At 49.0% G+C, this 26,232-nt stretch overlaps 1 protein-coding gene across 27 annotated transcripts in view; it reads right to left on the bottom strand.

Annotated features, from left to right (window-relative positions):
- Positions 1-25,703, bottom strand: part of CD44 (CD44 molecule (IN blood group)) — an 87,607-nt gene extending 61,904 nt beyond the window's left edge. For 7 of the 27 annotated variants that reach the window (XM_081798345.1, XM_081798344.1, XM_081798342.1 and 4 more), the window contains exon 1: positions 25,433-25,690. In XM_081798345.1, the coding sequence (XP_081654471.1) occupies positions 25,433-25,499 (67 nt within the window). In that variant the 5' untranslated portion in view covers positions 25,500-25,690. Of the gene's footprint in view, positions 1-25,432 lie in introns of all 27 variants that reach the window. The other 20 variants (XM_081798334.1, XM_081798331.1, XM_081798335.1 and 17 more) reach the window with 10 other exon arrangements.
- Between the last annotated feature and the right edge of the window lie 529 nt (positions 25,704-26,232).

Genomic DNA, 26,232 nt, shown 5'->3' on the forward strand with positions numbered 1-26,232 from the left:
TCTCCAATTCCACATCCCAAAGCAGCTCTGTGACGGCCAGCAGGTAGATACCACGGATCCATTTTACAGATGAAGAAACTAAGGAACAAGAGATCCAGAGACTCAAAGTTCTACAGAATTTGAATAACACCCAGACCTCAACTCAGATTGTCAAGCTCTTCTGGTTTCCCCCCATTCTCTGCAGTACTGACTTCCATCTTGTATTGTCAACAAGCAAAGGAGAAAGGTGCATGCTCAGAGAAGAGCGATCGTTTTCAGATCGCCCCCTCCCCCACCACGATGTCTTAGGCAGAGCCATAGTATTTAAGATGGGTAAAAGCAGAGCTGTTCCGGGGGGGGGGGGAGGGGAGCGGGAGTGAAGGCGGAGGGTCAGACCCCAGACCCTGGATCCACCAGCTGCTCATTCTTGCCCAGCCCCCACGCCATCCCATCAATGGCCCTGACGCCCTCCACAAAGCTCTAGGAGACTCACTCTGGAATGCTCTGGAAACTACGGCAGTACAGGCCAGTCGTAGCAATGATAACCACTCAGCAAGGCCTGCAATGTGCCAGGGGTTCCAAAGCATTTGGAGCCCTAAGAGGGTTAGTCACTCCTCGTGACAGCTATGGAAACAGAGAGTTGGAGCATTAAGTAATTAGCCCAGGCTCACAGCTCAAAGGCTGCAGTCCAAGTGAAACACAATTGTGTAAAACTGCTTTATAAGTGATACGGGCTTAGTATGACTATTTTTGTTTTCTTCCCCTCTCAGTCTCAAGAATAAATTTACCTCTCAATGTGAAGTTCCATGAAGGCTGTCCCAAGCCCCCTGTAGAGAGGAGACAGCACAGTATGAATTTCCAGTCCTATTCTCCAGGGATGGAATTGGTCAACAGTGTGCTCGACAAGATTTATAGAGTCAGACACGAAGGTGAAGCTGTTGTGCTTCAAGATAGAGCCATCCAGATGGAGGGGAACAAGACTGCCACCACTCCCTTGTCAGGCAGTGTGGTCTGGCATTTCTATAAACTTATGGATGCATTTTACCACACAGCCCAGTGCCTCTCCAACTTTGATTTTATTTCCTCTGGCCTACCTCTTTGAGCATCTTCACAAGTGATAAAGGAAAGGTTCTGGAGTTTATAGAGCTGCAAGTCTGAGTCAGACCTTAGTCCAGGAGCCGTAAGAGATTTTACACATGTGATCCCCAGAGCACCTTCGAGAGGTCAAGTTATCACCCCCATTTTGCTGACGAAATAAGTGAGATTCGGAGCACAACTGACCCAACATCCCACCGTGGAAGTGGCAGGGGCAGGAGTCAAGCCCGGGGATGACACCTGGTCTCTGACATGAGTCACTCTTCTTGGGACACAAAGACGGTCACACTGGGGGGAGCCTGAAATGCAAGCGTGCTGTAGGGTGTGGTTGGGACACAAGTCCCTACAAATCCTCCTGCTGAGCCTCTGGCTGGCCTCCCCAGTAACATTAACGCTAAGTTAGCACCTACTGCGGGCTGGGATCTGTGCAGGGGCTTCACACTGATTGTCTCATTGAATCCCCACAATAAAGGTATGGGATGCATGGTATTATTAGCATCGAACCATACTGCAGATAAGAAAACTGAGTTTTAGAGGGGTTAAGAAACCCATCCCACGTTTGTACGGGTGGTGGATCCGGCAGCCTGGCCCCTTGTCTCTTAGCCGCCACACTGATTAACTTGAGGAAGTTCCAGGCCAACTTCCGGATAACACCTCTTGCCAGAGAGTTTGCATGCCACTGGGCTAATATTTGCTAGTGTCATGCAGATAGACCTGGTGGATGGGGGCTCTTACTACTGTCTCCTCCAAAGGGGGTAACTCATGGACCCAATGAGCTGGGGAAAATTTCACAGAAAAATCGATCCTGCCCTGGGACTTAGGAAGCCTGTGCACCAGACAGAGATGACCACGCCAGGACCACAGGCAGAGGACAGGCTTGATGAACGGACTCGATTTCCGCCTGGCTGCAATAGTAGGTCACGAGCTCTGCTCTTCCCATGACAGTTCACATACCCCTTAGTTTGATGGGCTTTAACCTAACCATTTTAACAACTCTGTCTCCCTCTTCTCTCTCGCTGGCTCTGTCTCCGTCTCAAGATGCTAAAACGAGAAGGTGTGTGCATGTTTGTGTGCATGCGCGTGCACACACAGGAGGCAGGCTCTCCTTCCCAGTCCAAGAACCCTACTCCTGTTTATTCTTCAGATGCTTTTAAGAGTAACACAAATGTTTCAAAGCAGAAGCCTTATGGGGGGAGAGGCTGGATTGTGGGGATATTTTTTAAAAATCTGGGCCAAACAGATTTCCAGGATCGGTACAGTTGCAATTGCTCCGTGAGCTAATAGCTTGTAATTCACACCTCTTCCTAGGCTTTCAATCTGTGAAATCTCATCTGTAACAACAGATGCCAGTCTTGAACGCCAGGCTCCAGAGAACTTATTTCTGACAAGCTTTTATTTTATTTATTTATTTTTTTAAAGATTTTATTTATTTATTTGAGACAGAGAGAATGAGAGAGAGAGCACATGAGAGGGGAGAGGGTCAGAGGGAGAAGCAGGCTCCCTGCCGAGCAGAGAGCCCGATGCGGGACTCGATCCAGGGACTCCAGGATCATGACCTGAGCCGAAGGCAGTCGCTTAACCAACTGAGCCACCCAGGCGCCCTCTGACAAGCTTTTAAATCTGACTCAAGCCACGGGGTTTGGACCAAAATCTTCACCATTTCATGTTCAGCTGTGGTGGGCCAAAGACAACTTCCTGCTTTTAAGGAACAGGCCCCATACACAGATCCAGGAGCCTTGAAAGTGGAGGGAGTAACAAATGACCCTTCTGTGAAGTTACCAAAGGAAATAAGACTTGATTTTCTTTAAAATAAATGGCCATCAGACATGGCAAGAGACCATACCCGATGAAGGCCGAAGCTCCTTTCACGACGGGTATTTAAGAAGTGCTCTAGAAACATCAGGGTAAGGACAACTGAGCCTCTTCCTATGAGATCGCGGCCTCCCAAATCACCATTAGTATCCCCAGGGCATGGCGCAAGGTGTGAATTCAAAACACCTTCTAGAAAGTACAAGTGTTATGTACCAGATATGATCCCTGGGAGCTAGGGAGACATACAAGGTCCATGCCATCCAAAGAGCTTACCTTCTAATGTGGGGAGACAGACAGTATATAGGTAAATGATTAATATATAGATAAGGCAATTTTGGGTACTAATAGTGCCTCATAAAAAATAAAAGGGGGTTCTTAAATAGAGCGTGACGGGGGCTGCTTTGTCAGGCAGTGTGGTCTGGCATTTCTATAAACTTATGGATGCATTTTACTCATTTTTTGTGGGGCTTTGGGTGTGATCAGATACCCAGCCAAAGGAAATACTACTTCCCCCTACCCCCCACCAACACACACACAGATAAAATCGGATTTGGAATTCATCTTTGCCTTCTAGGGTCCATAAGAGATGTCCCTAGGATTTGGACTTAGTAAGGTGGACAAGAGAAGCTTGGAAGGCACAGTCTGTGTCAACTGAATGATCTGGTTTCTGAGATGAGAGTTCCATTGGGGTCCTAAGCTGGGGACAGAGCTGGTGGAAGTGGGGTGCACCTGTCTCTTCCAGCGCTTGGCCTCAACTTCAAGGCCAAACTTCAAGGCAAAGCAAACACAGTGACGGAACAGCCATCAGAGTGCAACAGTGATGGGTCTGCTCTCAAGCCCTCTGAAGCTTACGAGGACCTCCCAGCCACCCGGCTTCTCCGGCGTCCCTTATTTTATAGTTGCTGGTACCTAGCACTGGTGTGACTTACCCTGTGGTACTGGAGGATGGCATAGTGGGTGTGCTCGCAGTCTTTCATCTTAGAAAGACCTGGCTCCAAGTCCCAGCGTGGGCTCTCGTGGAATGTTAGGCTCACCACGTTTTCTTAACCTTTATTATTTTTATTTTTTTTAAAGATTTTATTTATTTGAGAGAGAGAGAGACAGAGACAGAGCCAAGCGAGAGCACGAGCGGGGTGGGGGGGAAGGGCAGAGGGAGAGGGAAAGCAGGCTTCCCTCTGAGCAGGGAGCCCGATGCCAATGCCGGTCTTGATCCCAGCACCCTGGGATCATGATCTGAGCCAAAGGCAGACGCTCAACCGACTGAGCCACCCAGGTTCCCCACGTTTTCTTAATCTTTAAACCTCAGTTTCTTTGCTGCTAAAGTGAAGGTAATGCCTCCCTCATGAGGTGCTTTTAAGGATTAAATGAGGAAATCACCAAACACTTAGCAACGGAACTGACACCTAGCCGAGTGCCTGGTACTTGGTCAATATTATCCAATCATCATTAAAGTGTATTTAGCGTAGCTCAAATATAAAGTGCCTCTTACTCTGACTTCATTCTTGATTAACTAACTGGTCAGCCGCCCACTGTATCCTTGGTGACAACTGCTCGGGACTTCCAGCTAACCAGGAGCCAGGAGCCTAATTATCCAGAGACGTGGCTCTTCGTCTACATAATTGTGTGCTGTCCGACAGTCTATTTGTAAAGCATCATCCTAGGAAGGAGACTGCTCAAGTGAGGCTAAGCCATAATATCAAAGTGGGGTCCACTGGGATGACACCCAATTCATCTTTATATCCCCACTGTCTGATATATAGTGTGGTGTCCTATAAATGTCCCTTTGGTTTTAGTGGGAGAAGCATTAGGCCAAGAGTCCAGTGACCTGGGGTCTAGAACTAGGCTTCTTCCTGATATGCTGTCAGTCCTGGGAGAAGTCACTTTATCTGCCTGGGCCTCAGTTTCTTTATCAGACAAGGAAGAGTTTGGATCTGGTGACCTCTAAGTCCCCAACCGACCCAGTCCCATCTCTAGAAGAAATCTACGCTTCTTTCTAACTTGCTCCCCTGAATTCCCCCAGGAACCTGAGTGGCTCCCTCTTGCCTATGGGACAGTAGCACTGCATTCTGGAATCCAGGCAGCGGCGGTGTGACCGTGATGCGTCAGGCAGGGTGCATGGCCCGCAGAGACAATAGACAACACAAGAGAGTGTCACCAGCATCCTGCTCTCAGATTACACCAAATAAACGCTTCCAGCGCACAGAGATTAGACCCTACCCTATCAAAGCTGGAGGGAAAGAATGGTTTCAATTAAGAGAAACACAGCAGAATTACTGATTTCCTTAGAGACCCTCCTCCCAAATTACTACAAACAGCCCAAGTGCTCCCTACAGTGAATTTCAGTGTCACGGGCCAATTCAAACCATTCTTCAGTTGTGAGACAATCCTCAAGCAAGGCACTCTCAGCAGCCCCCACCTGCACAAGTGGGAGGCGAGGCGCTCCCCGATCTTTGGTGGTCTTGGAGGTCCCACTGCCCCGGCCAAAAAGGAAGAGAACGAAGTCCCCACCACCTCCTAGAGCTCCCAGTAGTTCTAAATTGTTTCAAGGCCCTTCATTTTCAAGGAGCCAGAAAAATCCAGACTCTTGGGAAAAGGAGATGCTTTGAGTTTTCAAGACCCTGGGGATGGCAGAACAGGATTAACTCCCCATAAAGCTGAGTGGAAGCTCGTGGTATAATGTTGAAAGGGAGAGGGAGCTCTGGATTGAATTCCAGCCCCACCACATAAGAGCTGAGCCATCTTAGGCAAGTTCCTTCACTTTTATGAGCCTCAGTTTCTCAGCCTGTAAAATGGCTCTGATGAAAATTCAGTCAATCATTTACTCAGTGGATATTTGCTATGTGTATACCTCAAGGAGGAGTCTGTGGGAGTTACATAATAAATATACATGAAGCAGCAGCATTGGGTTTGGTTCCTAACAGGTGCTTAGTACATGTCAGTCTTTTTCCTTCTCCCACAGGGACATAAATCTTGGACGACTGGCCCCAGCTCTCCCTGACATTGTGGACATCCCTAGGTTCTAACTTATGATGTCCTTACACCATGAAAAACCATTTGTGCTTTGATAATCTTCTGTTTCAGCCCGAACAACAGTCCACAGTCACACTCTCATGAAATTAAAAGCAAACCGAGAATCCAACAAAAATGCAAATGCTCCCATTAAAGGGTGCAAGAGCCTTAGTCACTTCTCAGGTGTGGCTGGGAGTGGCCAGATCTTCCTTTCTTTAGAGGATGGCAGAATTAAGCAGAATTAAAGGCAATTAAAGGTCTTTTTGGAGATGAGAGAAGCAACGCCCCCCCCCCCAAGTAATTGATGGCCAGACACTCTATGCACTCAGAATTTTCTCTCCATGCATTTGAATTTTCCCCTCATCCACAATGAGGAAATTCCAAGCTTGGGTTTCTGCGGAGGAAGTGGGCTCTGAGAAACTCCCAAATTTCCAGAACGAGAAGGAAGCTACTGCTTTAAACTGCCCCTAAGAGCCCTTCCATACTGTGAGGCTGGAGAACAGCACTGCAAGACGCTTTGACCTGAGAGGGAGGAAAATACCACCTCCTCCAACAGCCCCACCACCAGCTCCCTGGACCGAAGGCAGGAAGAGGCTGATCCTGCTGAGACAAGCAGCCTGGGAGGCTGACTGTCATTTTGCGAGGCAAGACCAGACCTGCGGTACATTTCCCCATTCGCTTTCACCAGCTACCGCATTAGCCAAGGTTCCTGGAACATCCCATCCTGCTGGATTGGCTCAGCCACGGCCCATTCCAGTCAGCACACGAGGGGGTCAGCTCTCTGGTGTGCCCTCCTCCTCAAAGTAAATGTGAGTACCCTGGCTGATGTTTTGCCCAGAAATGGAATGAAAACCTTCCAAAGGCAGCAGGAAGCATTTCTCAAGCAGGGCAGCAGGAATGAAGTGAGGGCTGCATGGTGGAGAGGTCCCAGGTCTAATCATAACAATGATCACAAGGATTACTGATGAACGCTCTCTTCATGCCAGTCCTTCTGTCAAGGGCTTCACGCAAATGATTGCATTCATCCTTACACCACCCGACAAGTAGGTATTGTTACTCCATCGTAAAGATGAGAAGACTGAGGCTTAGAGACGTTATGTAAATTGCTTAAGGCCACATAATTGGTAAGCAGCAGGACTCCAACCGAGGCCAACCTCTAGCACCCACACTGCTTTCTGAGTGGCAGGACACCAGACTCAACTTCCCCTGACATCCCTGACAGCCTGTGCTTGCCTCAGGCCCTGAACCCTGGGAACTGGAGTGGACATCGTCAAAGCCAGCCTTTAGAAGCAGGTCAGAAACCTGGCTTTAAGAAACACTGTTTCCTGTCGGCCTGTTTGAAGTGAAGTCTGTTTCTGAATGTCTTCCAGAAGGAATGGGAAGCTCATTTGGAGAAGAAACCAAATTAATTTTCCAGTTTTTAACAATGCAAACAATGCAGAATATAAACATGGTTGTTGACTTTTGCTTCCCAAACAATATAAAGGACAGGATGCTCAAACAGATAATAGGGTACATTTCCTGATGACTGAGAAACAATCCTTTAGGAAGGCTGGGGCTCATCTGGTGACACTTGTTTGAAAGGAGAGAGAGCCTCTCCAGATATGTCCCAGAGGGAGCCACAGGGAGAAGAGCTGAGAGGACCCAAGCCTTGCTTCCCCGGAGCCCTGCCTTATTTTTCCTATGCTTAAACGGAAAGTGTTTCCCCCTCATCTTTCACATCCGCCTTGAGTGGCCAGACATCCCACATATTCAGCTTCCGTTTGGTGCCCTTGCAGGAAATCATGGACGAGACTGGATGATGCCAGCCAAGGAGGGGAGGTGGGAATTGGGGGTGTGTGCACCATGAATGAAGATGAAGGAGAGAATGAGAAATGTGGCATGCTTGCTGACCCTCCTTTGCTTTTAAGCGCTTGTCTCCTATTCCAATAGAAAGATTTTTCAATAGATGATAGAGACACAAATAGATAAGTGATAGATATATAAATGGATAGATAGATACACAGGTAGGTAAGTAGATAGATACACAGATAGGTAGGTATAAAGATGATAGATACAGACAGACAGACAGACAGACAGTGTTGTTGTTTTTTTAAGTCAAATTTAGAGATTACAGCCTGAATCCATCATGGTAAACCACAATCCCACAAAACCACCCCAACATTGAAGTGGATACAGGCCTTCAGAAAAGAGAATTCCAGCCAACTTCATTCATTCAACAAGGTTTCATTCAGCCCCCATGTGCTGGGCATGCGGACCAGGGCACTGAGCAAGGTAGGCAAGGTCACTGTCCCAGTGGAGGTTATGGCCCAGAGGAGAAGACAGACATTAAACAAGTTAACAACACGACACAATAAATGTTGTAACATAAGTACAGGGTGCTGTGATTAGTCCAAAGGGAAGCCTTTCTTCTCCAAGACCTTTGCTATCCCCAAGGGATATCTCTCCAAGGAAATGACATTTCAGCTGAGAACTGAAGGTGGATTGGGAACTAGCCAGTGAGTCTCATGCTCAGCAAGCCTCATGGTCAGGAAATTCACCCTCAGAATAAGCCATAAATCATTTGGTTTAATAGAATCCATTTGCTCTAGCTCTTTCATCATTAGATACCAAAAACAAGCAGTCCCCTTCCCGTGTAAGAAAGGACCATATGCTTGAGGTCCACATTAAACATCCCTTGGGCTTCTCTTCCCTGGATGCAGTCATCATAAATCCTTTAATGATATTGGGTGAAAAAAAAAAAAGAATGGAAAACAAACAATCAAACAAAATCCCAAAGTTTCCCTCCCATACCACTAGATTCATGAGCTAGCTGCATGGAGGCAGAGTACTGTCCCAGAAAACCCTCCTGTTCATCTTTGGGCTTATTAAAATGTTAAGATGCTAGACCCTTGAACTTCAGACTCAAAGAAACTATTAGGAAGGCATTTTCCTGCTTATGAAAGAGCAATTATTAATATAAAATTCAAGAGTCAATTTCAGACTCCTTGAAAGGAAGTCAGGTCCATTGGAAGCCAACACCATGTGGTGACATGGACATCAGCTCTGGGAGTAGAAAACTAGGGTTCAAATCCCAAATCTGCATTAATTAGCTATCTGACCTTAAGAGAGTCATTAAACTTGTCTCCTATACAGGAGGATAATAATGCTAACCATGAAGTTAATGTGAGGGCTGGGTTATATAATGGAGCTGAAAACACTTCACACACATTAAAACACTCTAGGAGTGTAGTTATAGAAAAGGGAAGCTAGCAGTCTCCCTTGAGGGTGATCATCTTATAATTTACAGGAAGAGATACTCATTCAAGGTCATAGTCATTCTTTTAAAATGGATCACTACAGATTAGTGGTCCTCATGCATGGTGTAGCTCCAGAGGTGCCGAGATGGGTTGCAGTAATGAGTTTCTAATAATAAAGTGCTCAAGTATGCAAACAATTGATTATTTCTTTTTTTTTTTTAGATTTTTTATTTATTTATTTGAGAGAGAGAGAATGAGAGACAGCACGAGAGGGAAGAGGGCAGAGGGAGAAGCAGACCCCCCTGCTGAGCAGGGAGCCCGATGTGGGACTCGATCCCGGGACTCCAGGATCATGACCTGAGCCGAAGGCAGTTGCTTAACCAACTGAGCCACCCAGGCGCCCACAACAATTGATTATTTCTTATAAATTATAACAGTTTTAAGGTTATTCCCCCATATGCTTTTTGGGGGAGAGAGAAAAGGATGAAGTTACAGCTATTATTATTTTTTTTTTTTTTTAAGATTTTATTTATTTATTTATTTGAGAGAGAGAGAGCGAGAAACAGCATGAGAGGGGATAGGGTCAGAGGGAGAAGCAGGCTCCCTGCCGAGCAGGGAGCCCGATGCGGGACTCGATCCCGGGACTCCAGGATCATGACCTGAGCCGAAGGCAGTCGCTTAACCAACTGAGCCACCCAGGCGCCCGAAGTTACAGCTATTATGATTGAGTATAAGTCACAGTCATCTAAGTCTCAAAATGCAGTGTGTCCCCCATGTGAACTCCATCCATTAAGTTTGTCTTCTCACGAAAAGGCTGAGGGTGTGGCTTAGGAACACAAGAACTTAGCTTTGCTTTTTTTCTTTACATAGAGTCTCAAACCACAACTGTACCAGGTGGGTGGACACCCTCCGGGGCCTTACTTACTGTAACAGACATTGTTATTAATGCAACAAACTTCTCCTAACTGAATCTTGATTTTGTTCAAAATCCTGAACTTGTGCTTCGGGGGGTGTGAGGCCCCAACTCCCAGCTCCAGTGGGTGAATCATGACTGGTCTAAATCAAGCACTGTGGTCAGAGTTCTCCTAGAATGATTGGCTCTGCATGAGCATTTCATGGAATGTGACCCCATTCTTCCAATGAAAAGTAAAGGGAAGTCAATTAAGGACTTCTGGAAAAGCCATTCCTCCAATTTTCTAGAAGAAAATTGTAAATAAGCATTCCTCCTTCTGCTGCTGGATACTGTTGTTTTTTTCATAGGATGCCTGGAACTCTGGGAGTCAATGTCAGACTACAGAGCAGGCTAACCTGTAGGAAGATGATGAGCATGGCAGAGTGGAAAGTTAGAAGAAAACTGGGTCTTTGATAACATCATTGAGCTCCTAAAATTGTCCTACCTCTAGACTTCTTGTTATGGGATATGGCATTTTATGAGGGTTTCTCTTTCATTGTTCTGTTACTTCCAGAGATATACAGGTGGCATGTGCTGATATGGGTATACCAAGAAACATGTGACAGATAGCAATTACATGGGGGACACATCATCAGGTCATCTCCAAGAAGTTACCGGCAACAAAGCAGATAAATGAGTGAGGTCCTTGTAGCCAGACGTTTGGACATCTGTACCCCCAGGGTTCTTGCCCGTTCCTGCTGCCCAGACCCAACAGACACACCTGCATGACTGCTGGAAGTCATCCTGCAAATCGCTCCCTACACACTACACTGATCAAAACTGGAGCCCAAGCTCCAATCAACAAAGTGCTCCCCCCAAAAGACCAAGAAACTTCTAATAAAATCAGTGAGATCTGACCCTAAACCCAGGCTTAACATCCAAGATTCCTAAGTAAATTATGAATTTTTTCCCATGGCTTAAAATAACTCTGACATCAAATGACACTTTTTGTTTCCCAGAATTTGGGTTCCTTTGCTCCCCCAACACATACTTCTAAGAGTCTCGTTCAGTAAAATAAATAAATAAATAAAAGTCTCAGCCAGCTTGGAGGGTCTCATGGCTTCCTTTTCACCACTGTCTATTTCAGGGCAGACATGATAAACCAGCGCTTTCAGAATTTTGAGGAGTAGAACTTTCTTTTCTTGCTGTCTTACTCAGTGAGCCAAGTGTGAGGCAGCCCGAAGAGGGGCAGCCTTGGCTGGAGTTGCTGATGGGCTTTGAGCCCACCCACCAGACTGCTTCTTGGTCCCGAGCACTGGTGGGGTAGAGAAGTTCAACAACAAGGGCCCCCAAAGAGGTGGGGACATCCTGTAAACACAGTTGCTGCTCTTCATCCCACCGGGCTCCCTTGATGCTCCCGATCAGATGAGGTCTCCCTGTGACAGGCTCTCAAAGACCCTCTGCTTCCTCTCGCAACATACACCCCTGTCATTCCCTAAGGGCATAACCACTTGTTTACTCTCCATCTTCCCAGCTAGATTAGAAGTTCCATGAGAGTAGAAACTGTGTCCCCAGTTCCTGGCAGAACATGAGGCACATGTTACAGTTCAATAAACACGTGTGGTGTGAACGAATGAATCATTTGAAAACCACTGATTATTGACTCAGCTCACAGAACTGCTCAGAGAGGCTGGGCAAAAGCCAGGCCGGGTTGCACTGGGCTTTCTGGTTTCCAAACGCTCATTAAGTCAAAAAGGATCGAGATGAACACCAAATATGGATATACAAGGTATGGCACAGGAAACCAGGTCCAAGTACAATAAAGGTGCCAACAGCGTGTAAACACCTACACCATTTCCCATTGTGCCCCAAAACGCGGTACCCTTTTAGCTTCCTCTCTTTGTCCCCCCGTCTTCTTGCCAGCCTTGTCTCCTTTAGTGCCTTCCCTCTCTCATCTCAAAGCATGAAATGGAAAGGGTACGGGACCAAGAATCAGAAGACCAGGGTTTTGATTCTAGCTAGTTACGTGACCTGGGGCAAGTCACTTACAGTCTTTGAGACGCCCTTCCCTCATCTGTCCAATAAACAAGTGCTCTACAGAATTTCTAGCATCCTTTTCCATTCTGACATGCCATCGTCTTTGGCTTCGAGTCACCAGCCCATGATAAGTTCTCATTTAGGCTCCTCCCTCCCTTTCTCCTCTCCTCCCTCCTTGGATCCATACTTTGGTGCTACTGTAGGGGCCCAGGCCAGCCGGCACTTTCTAAGCCCTAGCAAAGCCTCTAAAACCCCTCCCACCCCTGCCTCCAGTGCTTTTACTGAGTTACCCTAGCAAGGGCACTGTGATTCAACTTGACAGGGCACCCCAGGCCCCTGCCAGCTCGACTGCATCTGCACACCTCGGAACATGGCAAAACCAGGAAGCCTGACCACATAGCAGGTCTTCCTAGATAAGCACTGCCCAGCAGGGGATGGGAGCTCAGAAGAGATTGGTGAACATTCCGAAGAATACAATTTCAGTGATTGGGGTCAAACAGCAATGGGAGACAGAGATAAAGGTGAAAGTTACCTCCGGTAATAATAGGACCTTGTGGTTCCACATCACGTGCTTTTGCCTCACAGCACAAAACACTTTCACACCAGCAGGCAAAGGTGGAGAGGTCCAGGGGAGGCAGAGGGATTATTATCCCCAGGTGGTTCACACAGTGTATTGAAGCATTAGACAGATAAAGCCAGTAGCCCAAGGTCACACAATTAGGCTTTAACAGGGTGGGAATTAGAGCACAGTATCCTAATCTCACCTGGGGGCTATTTCTAGTAGACTCCTAGTGGAGCCTTTTGTTTACACCTTGGTTCTATCTTATCTTACCTGCCCAGGTAGTGAGCTGGCTTTTTCTCTTGGGCATGAGTAGTGGGAAACTTGAGTGTCCCAGGATGGGCTTACCAGCCTGAGCTCAGAATCCAGCCTACTTGACTTGGATGCTGCAAGCTGGACCCAGAGGGGCCAGTCTGTGGAATGCTGGTGCTCTTTGCACTTGGGAGGCCCTGAAGAGCCCCCAGTGGCAGCTGAGAATGCAGAGGCTCCAGGGCTGATAAAAGTTGTAATTAACGTGCACATACAACCCTTTCATCTTCAAAGGCTTTACTCACATTAGCTAGTTATTCTTCCTATCACCCCCATGGGTGAGGCATCATTTTTGTCTTCTCAGTTTGCAGACGGAGAAGCTGATGTGGAGACGGGGCCTCCTGCCAAGGAGCCTGGCTCTGGTTCAAACAGAGGAGATTCCGGCTCCCAGCATCTAACTTCACTTGGGGTGAACGGGAAAACAGTGCAAATGAATGCTAGGAGAAGGCTCAAGCCACCGAACTCCTCTGGGTAAGAGACTGAATTTATACACTTCTGGAAGGAGGTGGAGTCTACAGAATGACTTGCTCACTAGATTTGAGTGGCTAACGTCCCAGTTACAGGCAGCTACCAGAAAGGAAAACCAGAACTGTACTGTACTGTATGGCTGTGCTGCAGTGCTGACTCCTCCAGCCCGTGCCCGTGGCAGACATCACTAATGGATCACGGCACCCTCTGCGGCTGAGCCAAGGCTTGGCTTCTTAGCACAGCCCTCCAGGCAGCCTCTAGCAATCGATGGGAGATGGTGTGTAAGCTGAAATCTATTTGCTAGATTTGGGGCTGCAGGGCTTGTTTGGGAGTCTCTTCAATTGCCACTCCCCAACCCAGCCAGAGCTGCCCGAGTTTTATCCCAAGCAGGGCGGGAACAGGTGCCCGCAGGTGCCCCACTTCTGAACTCTGTCTAGCAGCTCCGAAGAGGGTGTCGTGGGAACTTCTCAGGGGCAGAAGAATCGGATCTTGCCGATGGTGCCACTGACACTTGATCGCCTGGAATCTGCCCGACGTCATCCCTCACTGTTCCTCAGCTGGGCCTCCTAGTCACTTGAAACTTTCAGCTCAAGCTCCGCACTTCTGTGGATTGCCCTCTCCTCTCCCCCTCTCCGTCCGTCTTCTCTCCCACCCTCATCCACCTCATCCTCAAGTCCCACTCCTTGCACAAAGCCCCCACAGTTGTCGCTCACAGAGCTGTCCGCCTTTCCTCACCTTCCGGCACTTGATGATACGTCATCTTGTAGGGTTCCTTCCCTGTTGGACTTTTCTCCCACCAAACCATAAGCTCTCTGAGGACAGAAACTAGATCTTCCACCTCCCTTGCTTCTTTTCACCGTGCCAGGCACACTACACTTTTCAGTGAGCCGAATTAGTGAGTTCATCACCATGTTACAACTGGAGAAACAGGCAAACCGTGAGGGACGAATCTTGCCCACAGTCCTTCTGTGACTAAGGGGGAGAAATGGCAAACCCCCGCCGGGCTGTACGCGGTTGTCACTTCTCCTAGAAGCGGTGTCTACGGGATGTGCTGGAGGCGTGATGACCAAGCGATAATTGAGGGCATTGCGTACAAAAGAACAGAGCCCTTCTGGTATTTTATTTCGGTTTCTGGTTGGCGGATCCCAAACGGATATGAAATGGGCACACCCAGGGTGGATGTGATCTCAGTAAGGACTTTAAGGGACTGACAGAAGGTCAGAACCCTGACAGGGCATTTAGTCCCTGACCCACTTTGGCAAACTCCTAAGTAGTGCCATCTTTAGGACTTCCTTTTTTCCTTGTCTCTCGATCTCTCTCTCTCCCTCCCGTCCTTCCTTCTTTCCTTTTCCTGAGCAAAAAGAGCTTCTCTGGGTTTATGAAAAAGAAATAAATATTTTAGCAGGAATCTGGAATGTTCTCAGTAGAACCAGCAACTTGCCATCTCAAAGGTCTGCCATGCCCAATGCCTTGGTATATATATAATATATTTGTTTGTTTTGTTTGCCTTTTTTTTTTTTTTTTTAGCTTCTCATGGCCACCCTAGTTATTTTCCATAAGATACTACAGCCCACCCTCTACACACTGCTTTGGCTGAATAGTGTGGTTCATTTTGCACCAACATGCTACAGCATTCCCTTAAGGGAAGCTGAGAAATCCACATTACTCATGGAGCTTTGAGAGTAAAGGACATAATCTTTTCTCCTCTTCACAGGTTGGCTTTTCTGATCACTTGAAGGAATGTTTTTTTAAAGTACAGTTTATGGAAAAGGTATTGCATTCAGATCCTGCAGGTAATCCCAGGACTGGCTTCCTGCAGTTTTAGCTGTGTGACTGAGACATGTTTCTAACTTCTCTGGCCCAAGCTTCTTCATCTGCCCATTCCCAAGTGGTTGAGAGGATTCAATTGAATCCTCTGAACAAAGCACCTTGTTCCTAAGAATCATGCTTCCCCACTGGGGTTTAGAGTACAACTGGGTCAATAGACTTGTTTCTGGCATGGATTAATAATTCACTTCTGACATTTAATACAAACCAGGCATCACTTTTTTTTTTTTTTTTGGCACTGCATTATGGTCATGTTATTCTTTCCATTAAGTTTTATGAGGCTTAGGTGTTCGTGGCCCACAGAGTGGTGGATTTATAGAACATGAGGCCTGGAAAGGATTTTACAGATCAACTAGAATCCAACCCTCTCATTTTATACATGGAAAATTGGAGGTAAATAAGGGTGAAATGTTTGTTCAGCAAAGTAAAATAGAATAATATAATAGTCATTTCTATTCTTGAGGCACCTCTAAGTGCTAGACACTTAGCACGAGACACCACATGCTAAACATTGTTCTAGACATTTAACGTGTGCACACTGTCTGAGCTTACACCACTCCGAAGCAGCAGAGAGGGGAATCAACCTCAGGTCTGGTTCTTTCCACAGCCATTACTCCTTCTACACAGCCCTCCTCCAAAGCCATACCTCCTCATTACCAGTGCACCACGCGAAATCTCTGATTCCACACAAGTGATCTTTGGAATGGAAGGTTTTTAAACCATTGAAAGAAACAACTTCCTCTTTTTTTAACAGAGTGACCCAAAGCCAATGTCTTTTCTCTAAGTGTCATTGAGAATATGATTTTGAGGCTTGGGTTTTTTTATATAGGAGACCAGATTTGGAAGGAAGTGCTGGGGCATAGAAGCAGACTGACTTAGAGGAAATCAAGATCCCTGTTCTACTGGACAAAACCTAATGAGCTCTGAACCTCGCCTGCCTTGCCTGACATGTCAAACTTCAAGAAAGATATACTCACATTAGGGAGAATGCAGAGAAAAGCAGTTTCACGGAGGTTTGAGGGTCACTAAAAGAGACACTAGAAAAAATAAAATTAAAAGGTTTCTATAGATCAAAAAGAAAAAAAAGGGTGAAAAAGAATTAGCCAGAATCTATAAAAATCACAAAAGGCAAATGATAAAGATTGCTTTGCCACATCTAGAAATTTCATCCATTCAGTCAGTCATCCAGTATTTATTGAGCATCTACTATAATTGGGGAACTGACAATTGGTGGCTGCCGCAATACAAAAATATATGATGTACATAAAGCGTGAGCTTTTCCCTAAGGAGCTCCGCTGCTCACCAGCGAAAGAGAACAGATGGCCATACACAGCCCAGAGGCATCCCTTAAACTTCATTCTTTTAGCTAGAGATATGCTCGTGGGGGTTTTATGAATTATCAGAGAGAAACAAGACAACAGAGGCGAGTAAAAGTCACTCTGGCGAGCCCGGAGGGACGTACCTGCCCACTAAGGCTGACATTGGGAAGACAACTTGTCCGGCCACAGAAGATCCACAGCCAAGATGAACTTCAGGGCAAGAGATTTCTATGGCAGCATCACTTCCCTCTCCAATGTTTGGTCTACCTCTGTGTCGGTACCTGAACTCTTGCCGGTACCTGAACCCTTGTCTTCCCTTTGCAGGAAAATGTGACCGTGCAACCAACTGGTGGCTCTGGGGCTGGCTCAGTGACATCACCTGGTCACCTGCAGGCTGTAAGACAGTGTGCAGCTAGTTCTGCTAGACTCTGCTTCCTGAGCCGGATACGCTCAGCCATGCCAACATTTGTGACAGGCAGATAGGAGATCCTCATTTAGTACTTCTGGGGTGTGTGAAGACTGGGGCCAGGGGCCTGCGCAGAAACCACCTTCTAGACCCAAGGCAGGAGACCAGGTGTTGGTTGCGTGGCATTGTTAATTTCTCCTTGGCATCTCAATTTGCATAATGACGAACACCTGCAAGGCTTTACTGTCATCACTCTAATACCTCGGCAGGTTCTCTTTGAGAGAGGAAGTGGTAAAAGATGCTGCCTAGATCCGTGACTGGTGTGTGGGTCCTAGAAGGCCCTGCAGACCTGCTCAAGTGAAATTCAAATGGGTAAGGAATCTGTGATGAGTCTCTGAGCCCAGGCCCACAGACGAGGCAGACGTCCTCAGGGGGCTCTGCCTCCACCCTTCCCAGGTGGCTTGTTTCTCAGGCAAAGCACACAGAGGAAACCCTGCCCATCTCCCCCACCTCCCCATGCACAAGTCATCTGCTGGGCCACACAGAAGCCAGGCCACTTTTAGGTTTAAGCAAGGGCTGGGAAGAAGGGCCCACTTCTAGTATTTGCTCAGTTCCTTATGCCAGGGTGAGTGTAGCCTGATTCCTGACGGCCTCCTCTTTCAGTTCCCTCCCTCCCTCATCATTCTAACTGGTAGAGAGAAGGCCCTGGGGCCAAGGACCCTTGCACTGAGGGCAAACACGTTCCTGCTATTTGACTGACCCCTTTTCCAGCTTTGCCCATTCACGAGCCAAAGTCCTAGATGGTGGAGAAACCCCCCATCAGCAATTTCCACCTCTTGTACCAAGTTATGAAGTGATAATGAACAAACAACTCGATCCACCATCCTTTTCAATCCTACCCCCTTCCCCAACTTCCCATCACATAGAAGAGAGCAAAACTTCTATCCAGGAATCGGAATGAATGAGCTGCTCAGAGTATGAATGGGGAGAATTTTCCATGACAACTTCTTTCTCCTTCATATCTGCAATTCCATCCCCTTCCTCTGGCATCATCTGGAGAAAGGGAGGGCAAGACTAGCTCTGTGGACCTTAGGACCCAACCCACACCTGATTTCCAAATGGAGTTTATGAAAACAACCAGAGGACTACCAGGCATCACCACTCGGGTTTCTGGGGGGGCTCTGACATCTTCACATACTGAGAGAAACACAGTAATGCAGTGACTAAGAGCTTGGACCCAGTAGCTGAACCACCTCCGTTGGAATCTCAGCTCCATCACTTACCAGCTCTGTGGCCTTGGACAAGTTACTCAAATTCTCTATGGCTCAGTGTTCTCATATGTAAAACAGGGATAATAATCGCACTACTTCAGAAGGTTGGTGTATGGATTAAACAAGTTAGTATCTAGGAAACAGAGGGGTTAGCGCCCTCTAAGTATTCACTGTCGTTACTAATTGTGCCGATCGTAATCTCAAAAATATACAACTAACTGCAAAGAAACAAGCGCAAAGGGTACAAGAGCTCTCTCTAACTGTCAAGAAAGGTTGTGGGGAAGGAAGATGAACTGACAGGCTCCTCCAGAGGAGACTCGCCGTGACACCAGAGCAAATGTGAATAATCTCTCCCCGCTGGAGTTTTGCAATTAACCTTGACTCTCAAAAGCTGAAGACTCGAAGATTTCTGGGGCCTGAGTTTTGCAAATCGCCTCCTCGGTGACTCAGGACCTGTCTGCCCACACTTGCACTCAGGGGGGCCACCTGCCTCGGGTGGACACACCCAGGCAGCCGGAGCACACCATGCTCAGGAAGATCTGGCTTCGGGATGGTCTTTTCCCCCACAAAACCCATCCCTTCATTCCCGGTTTGACTCCCTGTGTCCGAGTGTCCCTGGACAGACGATCCCTGGGGCAGGGAGGCAGGACCTGCCCCAGCTGTGGGCAACTCCAGACTTGGCAAGCTTCTACAGAGAGGAGACACGGTTTGCTGTTGCCGGTGTGGCTCCCCAGCAGACAGCAGACTTCCCTGCAGCCTTGCCCCTTCCTGAGCTGCAGGAGACCCACAGAGAAGGTGAGAATCTTCTGTGAAGCTCTTCGGCTTCTCTCCCAGCTGCCACCACCTTCCAAAAGCAGGCATGGTGGGGGAGGGGGGTGATCAGAGGGGTGTTCAAGGAGTCCAACCTCAGGTCAGCATCTCCAAAATAACCAGACCTCCAAGTGGGCCGCTGCTGGGGAGGGTTTTATTTTGAGGCTTAAATTTGGGGGTTGGTGTCATCCTGCCTGGCTCCCACTCCCTTCTTGGCCCCAGAAGCTAGTAACCCTGTCCTGAGACAGACGTCCCCAGCCACAGCAAGCAGCCACCAAAACCACAAACAGATGGGTGAGCTCCCTGTTTGGGCAGACCGAACATGAGCCCTGTGGTGGGCAGCTGACCAGCCCAGCACCGTTCTCAGCCCTGGCCTGAGCAAAACAGCCGTCACCACTGTTACCATATATACACACAGACCTATTCGCTGTCTTACGTGTGCGGTCCAGCATGCCTCCATATATAGGATCAGGTTATTTCTGTATTCTGGATATTCACTTGAGTTCAACAGTTACTGGGAACTAGGGCCAACCCTTGGATCTGGGACCACACACACACAAAACGAATGTGACATAATCCCTGATGTCAGGGGGCTCCCACAGTGCTAGAAGACAGATAAGAGAAAGCATGTCGGGTTTTGGGTTCTCCCTTTGAGGAGCGAGAAAGTCATTGGCGCCCCTTGGCCCCCAAAGTGAAAAAGGCTTCCCTGCATGATTTTACTGCGCAGCTTCAAGGCTAATTAGTTTTAGCCCTGTGAGGCTAGGGGGCCCCTACTAGCCCGATGGGGCCCTATGAGAAGCAGATACCACATTGTCAGAGGTGAGCTTACTAGAGTGGCTGCCATCCTACGACCCCAGATTCTCAACGTGAGGTGACTTTACCCACCACCACCACCAATTTGGCAATGTCTGGAGGCATTTGGGGTTGTTCCAACTTGAGTGGGGCAGTGCACGACCCGAATCTAGTATGTGGAAGCCAGAGATACATGGCCAGCCGGTACCCAGGAAACCACATAGCACATCGCGCACTAGCTACTCAGGGGCGAGGGCCGTGGCCTTCTGACAGGGAGCCCCCCAGTGCCTAGCTAGCTGGCGCGGTGAGTGGGCACTGCGAAAATGTTTGTTGACTCTCTGGGCTGGTTAACTAACGTATTCGAGAGTGGGTAGATAAATAGCAGGGTAAAGAAAGAGTCACACCCTGTTTCCATTCCCGCTTCTTCATAGATTCAAATGATTCCTCCAGCCTTCCTTGCTGGTTGTCAGCTCAACAATGCCATTAGCCTGTCAGTCAGGTGCACTGTGTTCTACACATAAAACCACAAGGTTTTTGGCCAGAGGTGCCAATCTCATCCATGCAATTCCCCTGTAGTACCCAGCACAGTGTGGGACCCACAGAAGACACCTGATACATGCTTAAGGATTGACCAGCAATTAGGGGTAGATGCATGGGCTCAGACACATAAAGACTTACAAACACACCCACAATGTGTGTATGCCTACGTCCCGCCAGCAAGAATCAAATAGGTAGCTTGTCTTGGTACTTCACATAGTGGGGTGATCAGGAAGTGGAGAGCAGAGGAATATGAAATATTTCTCCCCAATATTTCTGCACGTTTTCTGAACCAAATGTCAATTTAATCGGACCCTAGACTGATGAAGGCGTTGTAAAGCTGTGAATGCATTTATGCGAAACGTCTTGCAAAGTTTTTGACTCCTAATCACACGAAGCCATACACTCATTGGTAGAAAAATATAGAGACCCTTAGTCAAAATATATACTATGCGTCAATTGGTAGAGTGTTTGCACATTGGAAATCCTGACTTTCCTGGGAAATTTGGCATGCACAATCACTTTATCCATGCCAAGCCAGATTCCACAACCACAAACTAGAAAACACCCCTTCCTAACACTGTCAGGTTGGTCTGGCTTCCCAAACCCTTGATGGCCAGCTTTGGGGGGAGGACGCAATTTAAGAAAAACCTCAACTTACCAAGGGAGTGAAAAGTGGGGTTTGAATTTAAGGTAGGAGGCAGTAGCCTACCCTGATCATTCTAAAGAACACTGGTGTGCTTCCTATTAAATAGCAGAGACACAAAGGAAATTGAGTCATCAGCTTCTTGCTGTGCAATCCCCCAGAATTTCTTTCTGAAGCAGAAAAGATCCCCTTTGAGAACCATGCTTTGTCTGACAGCATCTGCCATGCTTCTGCTCACTCTGCACAAGAGTCACTTCCTTTTCAGGCTCTGGGTGGAGCTGGCTGAACTGAGGGGCTGGGGAGACTGCAGCCTCTGTCTCAGCCCTAGCTGAGCCCCGGCCCCAGCCCAGAGTGGTCCCAGCCCCAGCCCAACACAGCCCAGCCACAGCCTTGGCAGAGCCCAGCCCTAGCCACAGCCAGGACCCACTGCTGGGGAAGCCCAGCTTACCTCCCACCACCTAAAACTGTGTCAGGGAACCCCAGCTTAGAAACATCAGCCTGGATGCCGTAGACTGATTTGAAATCTCACTTGGGTGGCCGCCTATCACCTCGAGCTCCACACTGGCTTTCTGTTCAAGATCCTTGACTTTTGTAGAAAACCATGTCAGCCCACCACCTGGGTCCTCAAGGCTTTCCCTCGCTGGGCCACGTACAACCTGCCAAACACCGGGGGCCTCCACGGAGCGTGTGATGAGGGTCCTGCTGGGTAATGCATCTAAATTGCTTGCAGGTTAGGGTGAGGAACTCTGCAGGGGTTCTTCCTTAATTTTCAGGCAGAGGGCATTGCCCTAACTTGTCTCTTAGATGAGGAGCAGCCTCTCCCTTTTTTCCCAAGCCTGCAAATGAGAGCATGTCTAGAAGGGCAGCTGTACTCTGATAAGGCAATTGACTTATTTTAGTAACAAATAACTAGGTTGGCATCTCTTGACAGCTGTGGCCAAGCCTGGGGGGACACAGTCCAGGGTAGGGCAGGGTAGGGCAGCCAAGAGTCCACAGCCTGCCAGGTGGGGGAGTGAGAAGCCATTCACACCAGGCTTCACGTTAGCTGGTCACATGGGACAGGGAGGGAATCACATACACACACAACTCCCCAGGTAATGAATCAAAGGAGCATAAGCATTGGAGTCTAACACTCCAACGTTAGACAACGGGGAACCCCAACTCCACCATTTACTAGCTGTGTGTCCTTGTCATGCCGCCTCCCTGAGCCTCCATTTCTTCATCTAAAAAATGGGGTTAAGAAAGTGCTAACCATATACAGGACTGTCATGAGGCTTATATAGAAGAACATATTCAACCCCCCTGGCTGAATACCTGGCACAGAGCTGATGCTCCCTAAATGGCATTTCCTGGGACTTACCACTCTTCCTTGCCGTAGCAGTGCGAGGCTTCGAGAAGCAACTTTGCTTTGTGGTAAGAAGTATATATCATTATTCTTTTATTAAACTCAAACTGGATATATTGTAGGGTAAAATAAAAAATGTAGTGAATGTTTAATGTAGCATTTGAGGTGTGAAACTAGTGTTTTGTCCACTGCAGGGGCGGGGCGGGGAGGGGGCGCTCATTACTGTCCTGGATGATAGGGGTGTTTCAGAGACCCGTGGCTGGAAAAGGTCTGGCCCTCAGTCTGTCTGCAAGAGGGAAAGTCACCCCTCCCTCTTTTTCAGGATCTGTTTCCTCCATGGGAAAAAGGAGGGTTTCTCTAAATGGTCCTTGGAGTCCCCATTGCTGAGTCTACGGCAATGAGTCAAGAAATATTTCTTGAATGAATAGAAGGGGATCTGTCATAAGTTAAGAATTTCATGCTGCCTATGCTGCTCCTGCGTGGGGCAATTTGGAAGAAAATGGAACCCTTTTCTACTGGCTGCCAGCCTCAGGCACACCTACTTGGCCCTGTGCCTTGGCAGGAAATAAGATGCTCAATGTCTATCTGGGGAACAACTGAATTAATTGATGTTAACCCCAGCAGTGATGGATTTCTTGCTTCTCCACCTGGGAAGACAAAGCCCAAGCCCTGACTCCCAGGAAGAGGGGTCTCTCATGCTCGCAGGGAGCAGAAGGGCCCCCAGCCCCCCGCAAGCTCCGGAGCTCTCAGATGCACCCCTCTTTCTCAACACCAGGGGCACAATTCCCAAGCAGTGAGGAGAGGAGGAGGGGAAATGTGGGAGGGCTCATCCCCTTGCCCTCCACCCCCCGGTACCCAGGGCCACTTTCTTCCCCCTGCATATGACACCGAATTCAAAGTGTCTGTTCTCCAACTTAGTTTCTGGGTCCAATGTTGGCCATTTCTTTATTTTTTGCTTTCCGGATGGAGGATGGAGCCCTTCTTCCTCCCCAAATTTTGCTCCTTTCCAAAGTTTCCTTGTCTTTTGGGGGCCTCCCTCCTTACTAACCCCCCACACTGGGGGACTAGGGCAAAGGTACTGCCCACACCCCCGCCCCAGCTCCTCTTCCTCCTTCCCCTCTCTGCCTGCCCAGCGGAGCTGCTAAGTCACGTCTCCCTTCCAAGTCTCAGTTCCCTCCAAACAACGTTATAAGCACATGAAAGCCAAGCCCCTGGCACTTTTTCATGCTTCCTCCAAATGATGCTGCCCCAAAGGACCATGAAAACGCGGAGCAGGAGTGAGCCTTCTGGTCTCCGGGAGAACCTCAAGGGTCAGGACAGCATCAAATATTTGGGGATGGGGCCCTTCAGAAGAATCAGGGAGACCGGTTGGAAGGAGTCAGAAATCAGGATCCTCAGAAACAAAGCAGAAGACATCACTGGAAGGTAATACACAAAGAAACTTCCCTGGAGCTCCCAGGGAAGGGCGGACCCAGGGCTCTCCCTGCACTCCAGATTTTCTCTTCTCTGGCATCCCGAGCATTTTTGCCTTTCAAGGGCTTGTTGGGAGCTCAGTTCGCCTTGGAAGCCTCCTCGAAGGCTTCTGGTCCACCTCAACCCTCTATCCCCAAACTCTTTCCAAGTATTTCTGGGCCATACATACAGTCTAACATATTCCCACTAAGCATAGGCTCATGGACCTAAGTTCACATGCGCACCAATCCTTCTGGCTGTGTGAAAACTGACAAGTTACTTAATTTCTCTGAGCCTCGGTTTGTTTCCCTCCTGTAAAACAGGGCTAGTAACAGGACACTGCTCACTGGTTTACCGTGAGCATAAAATAAGGTTAACGCTTGTAAAGATTCAGCACAGCGCCCAGCACCGTGAAAGTGTGCAGCAAACGGGGGCTGGTGTTGGCATTTCTTCTATTAGTATGATTATTATCATCGTTTTTATTTCTGTTTCACGAATCTAAATCTTCGATCCTCACTTAGCCCCAGCCTAAAGTACCCAGGTAAGACTGTGTCTTTACTTTCTTGGTACCCCAGAGTGGGGTTTAATAAATACTTGCTGAGTAGAATTAACCATAGGCTGAGCTGTCTTAATGACCCAGCTGGCACTTCTTAAAAGAAAAACTAATTTTGCTAGCAATAAGCAAATCAGCCGTGTAATTATCTGTACGTATATAGACAAAGGGAAGGAACGCTTGGAGTTCAATCTCACCAGAATACCTAACATGCCGCCACCCACTCCAAAGCCACTGAAGATACAGACCCTGTTTGGTTGGGGTACTGTTAGCCCCAGCTCCAGGGTCCCTAACACCACCCCGATGCCCAGGCTCCCCTCCCTGCTCTGAGGCTGCCAGGCAGGGAATGTGAGCCACATTACTGTCTGGATTTCCCCTAACTGATTGGCAGAAGCAGGAGGTTTGCAAGGACTGAGTAGCTGGCTCAGTCACTGCCTTTCCTCCTCACAGTCCCTGCCCGAGGCTGGCACCTCGTGGAAACCCAGAACCTCACAGAACTGGTTCAAGTTCCCACAAGTGCTAGATAGGCAGTGACTGGAGCCAACTGTAAGAGCTTTGGAACCCAGGCGCAGTGGGGAGCTGCAGGGCGCCCGCACCCCTTTCTGGAAAGCTCATTGCCACCAGCCGTCCCACCACCATCTCTCCAGCCACCTGGCCAACTGCCCCTGCCCCGCCTAGCTCGGCCCTGCCCGGCCACAGCCCAGCCAGGCTCCCAGCGCCCTTGGGCGCACGAGCCTGTTCGTCCAGACACCGGTTGCGCGCACCCAGGAGTACAGTTACTTTCTGCCTTGTGCTCCGGCCCCAGCGACCTCACCCAAAACCGCGCGCCGGCAGCCTGCGCAGCCAACTTTTCCTCGCTCTTTTTCTTTTCCTTTCAACAAAACGGTGCTTCCCACCAGCACACTCTCCAAGGGCTTAGCGCAAATCCTAGCCCCGCTCTCCTGAACCAAATCCACGCGGCTCGCCGCCCACTCGCCTCCGGTCCCCGGTCCCCGGGGCCAATTCAGCCAGGTGGCTGCTGGGTCCCTCCGGGCTGCCCTGGCCACTCCCTCCTGCTGCCCCCCGCGGCACTCACCGATCTGCGCCAGGCTCAGCTGCAGGAGGCACAGTCCCCAAGCTAAGCGCCCCCAAAACTTGTCCATGGTGCGAGCGAACAGAGAGAGCGAGCGCGGGGCTGCCGGAGGGTCCAGTGCGCTGGGCGGGGGCCGGCGGAACACGGGGCGAGCGGGCCGGACCAAACCTATCAGGGGCTGGGGGTCCGGCTGGGCAATGAGGGCGCCTGGGAAGTTGGGTGCAGTTTTTATTCAAGGGCTGAAAGAGTGACCTAAGAGGGAGGAGGGAGCGAGCGCAGGACACACCCAAGCGAGGGGGCTGTGACTAAGCAGCAGGCAGAGGTTTAAAGACGCAGCAGCCCTCCCCTGCGCTGGCCCTTCCGCCCCCGCCCCGAGCTCGCCCGAGACCGTAAATCGGGGCGGCCTGGGCGGGCGCCGGGAGGGCCGGGGTGCCCCTGCGCCCCGGGACGCCCCGGTGTCTGCTCCCGGCCCGCTGGGAGGGCGGCCTCAGGACCCTCAGGGGGATGACTGGGTCCGGAAACCTAGCCGCCTCAGGCTCAGCCTCCGACCCCTCCTCTCTGCTGAGTTTCTCTGTGAATCGGGCTGGGGAGTTATGTCTCTGGGTTTCAGAGGCAGTTGGATATTCTGGGAGAAGAGATGGCCTCCTGGCGAGGAGGTCCTGCATGGATAGGGGTGCTCCCGTGCTCACGGTGGGCAGGAGGGGTCAGGAGTTTGTGGTTCTTCCCAGGGGGAGAGGACGAGCTCCTTCTTCCCCTGAAAGAGAAGTGAAGTTCTCCTGGCTCTGGTGGAGTTTTGCTTTTTA

The sequence above is a fragment of the Leptonychotes weddellii genome, chromosome 11 (assembly GCF_054177405.1).
Source record: "Leptonychotes weddellii isolate Sample4059 chromosome 11, ASM5417740v2, whole genome shotgun sequence".
NCBI classification, from domain to species: domain Eukaryota; kingdom Metazoa; phylum Chordata; class Mammalia; order Carnivora; family Phocidae; genus Leptonychotes; species Leptonychotes weddellii.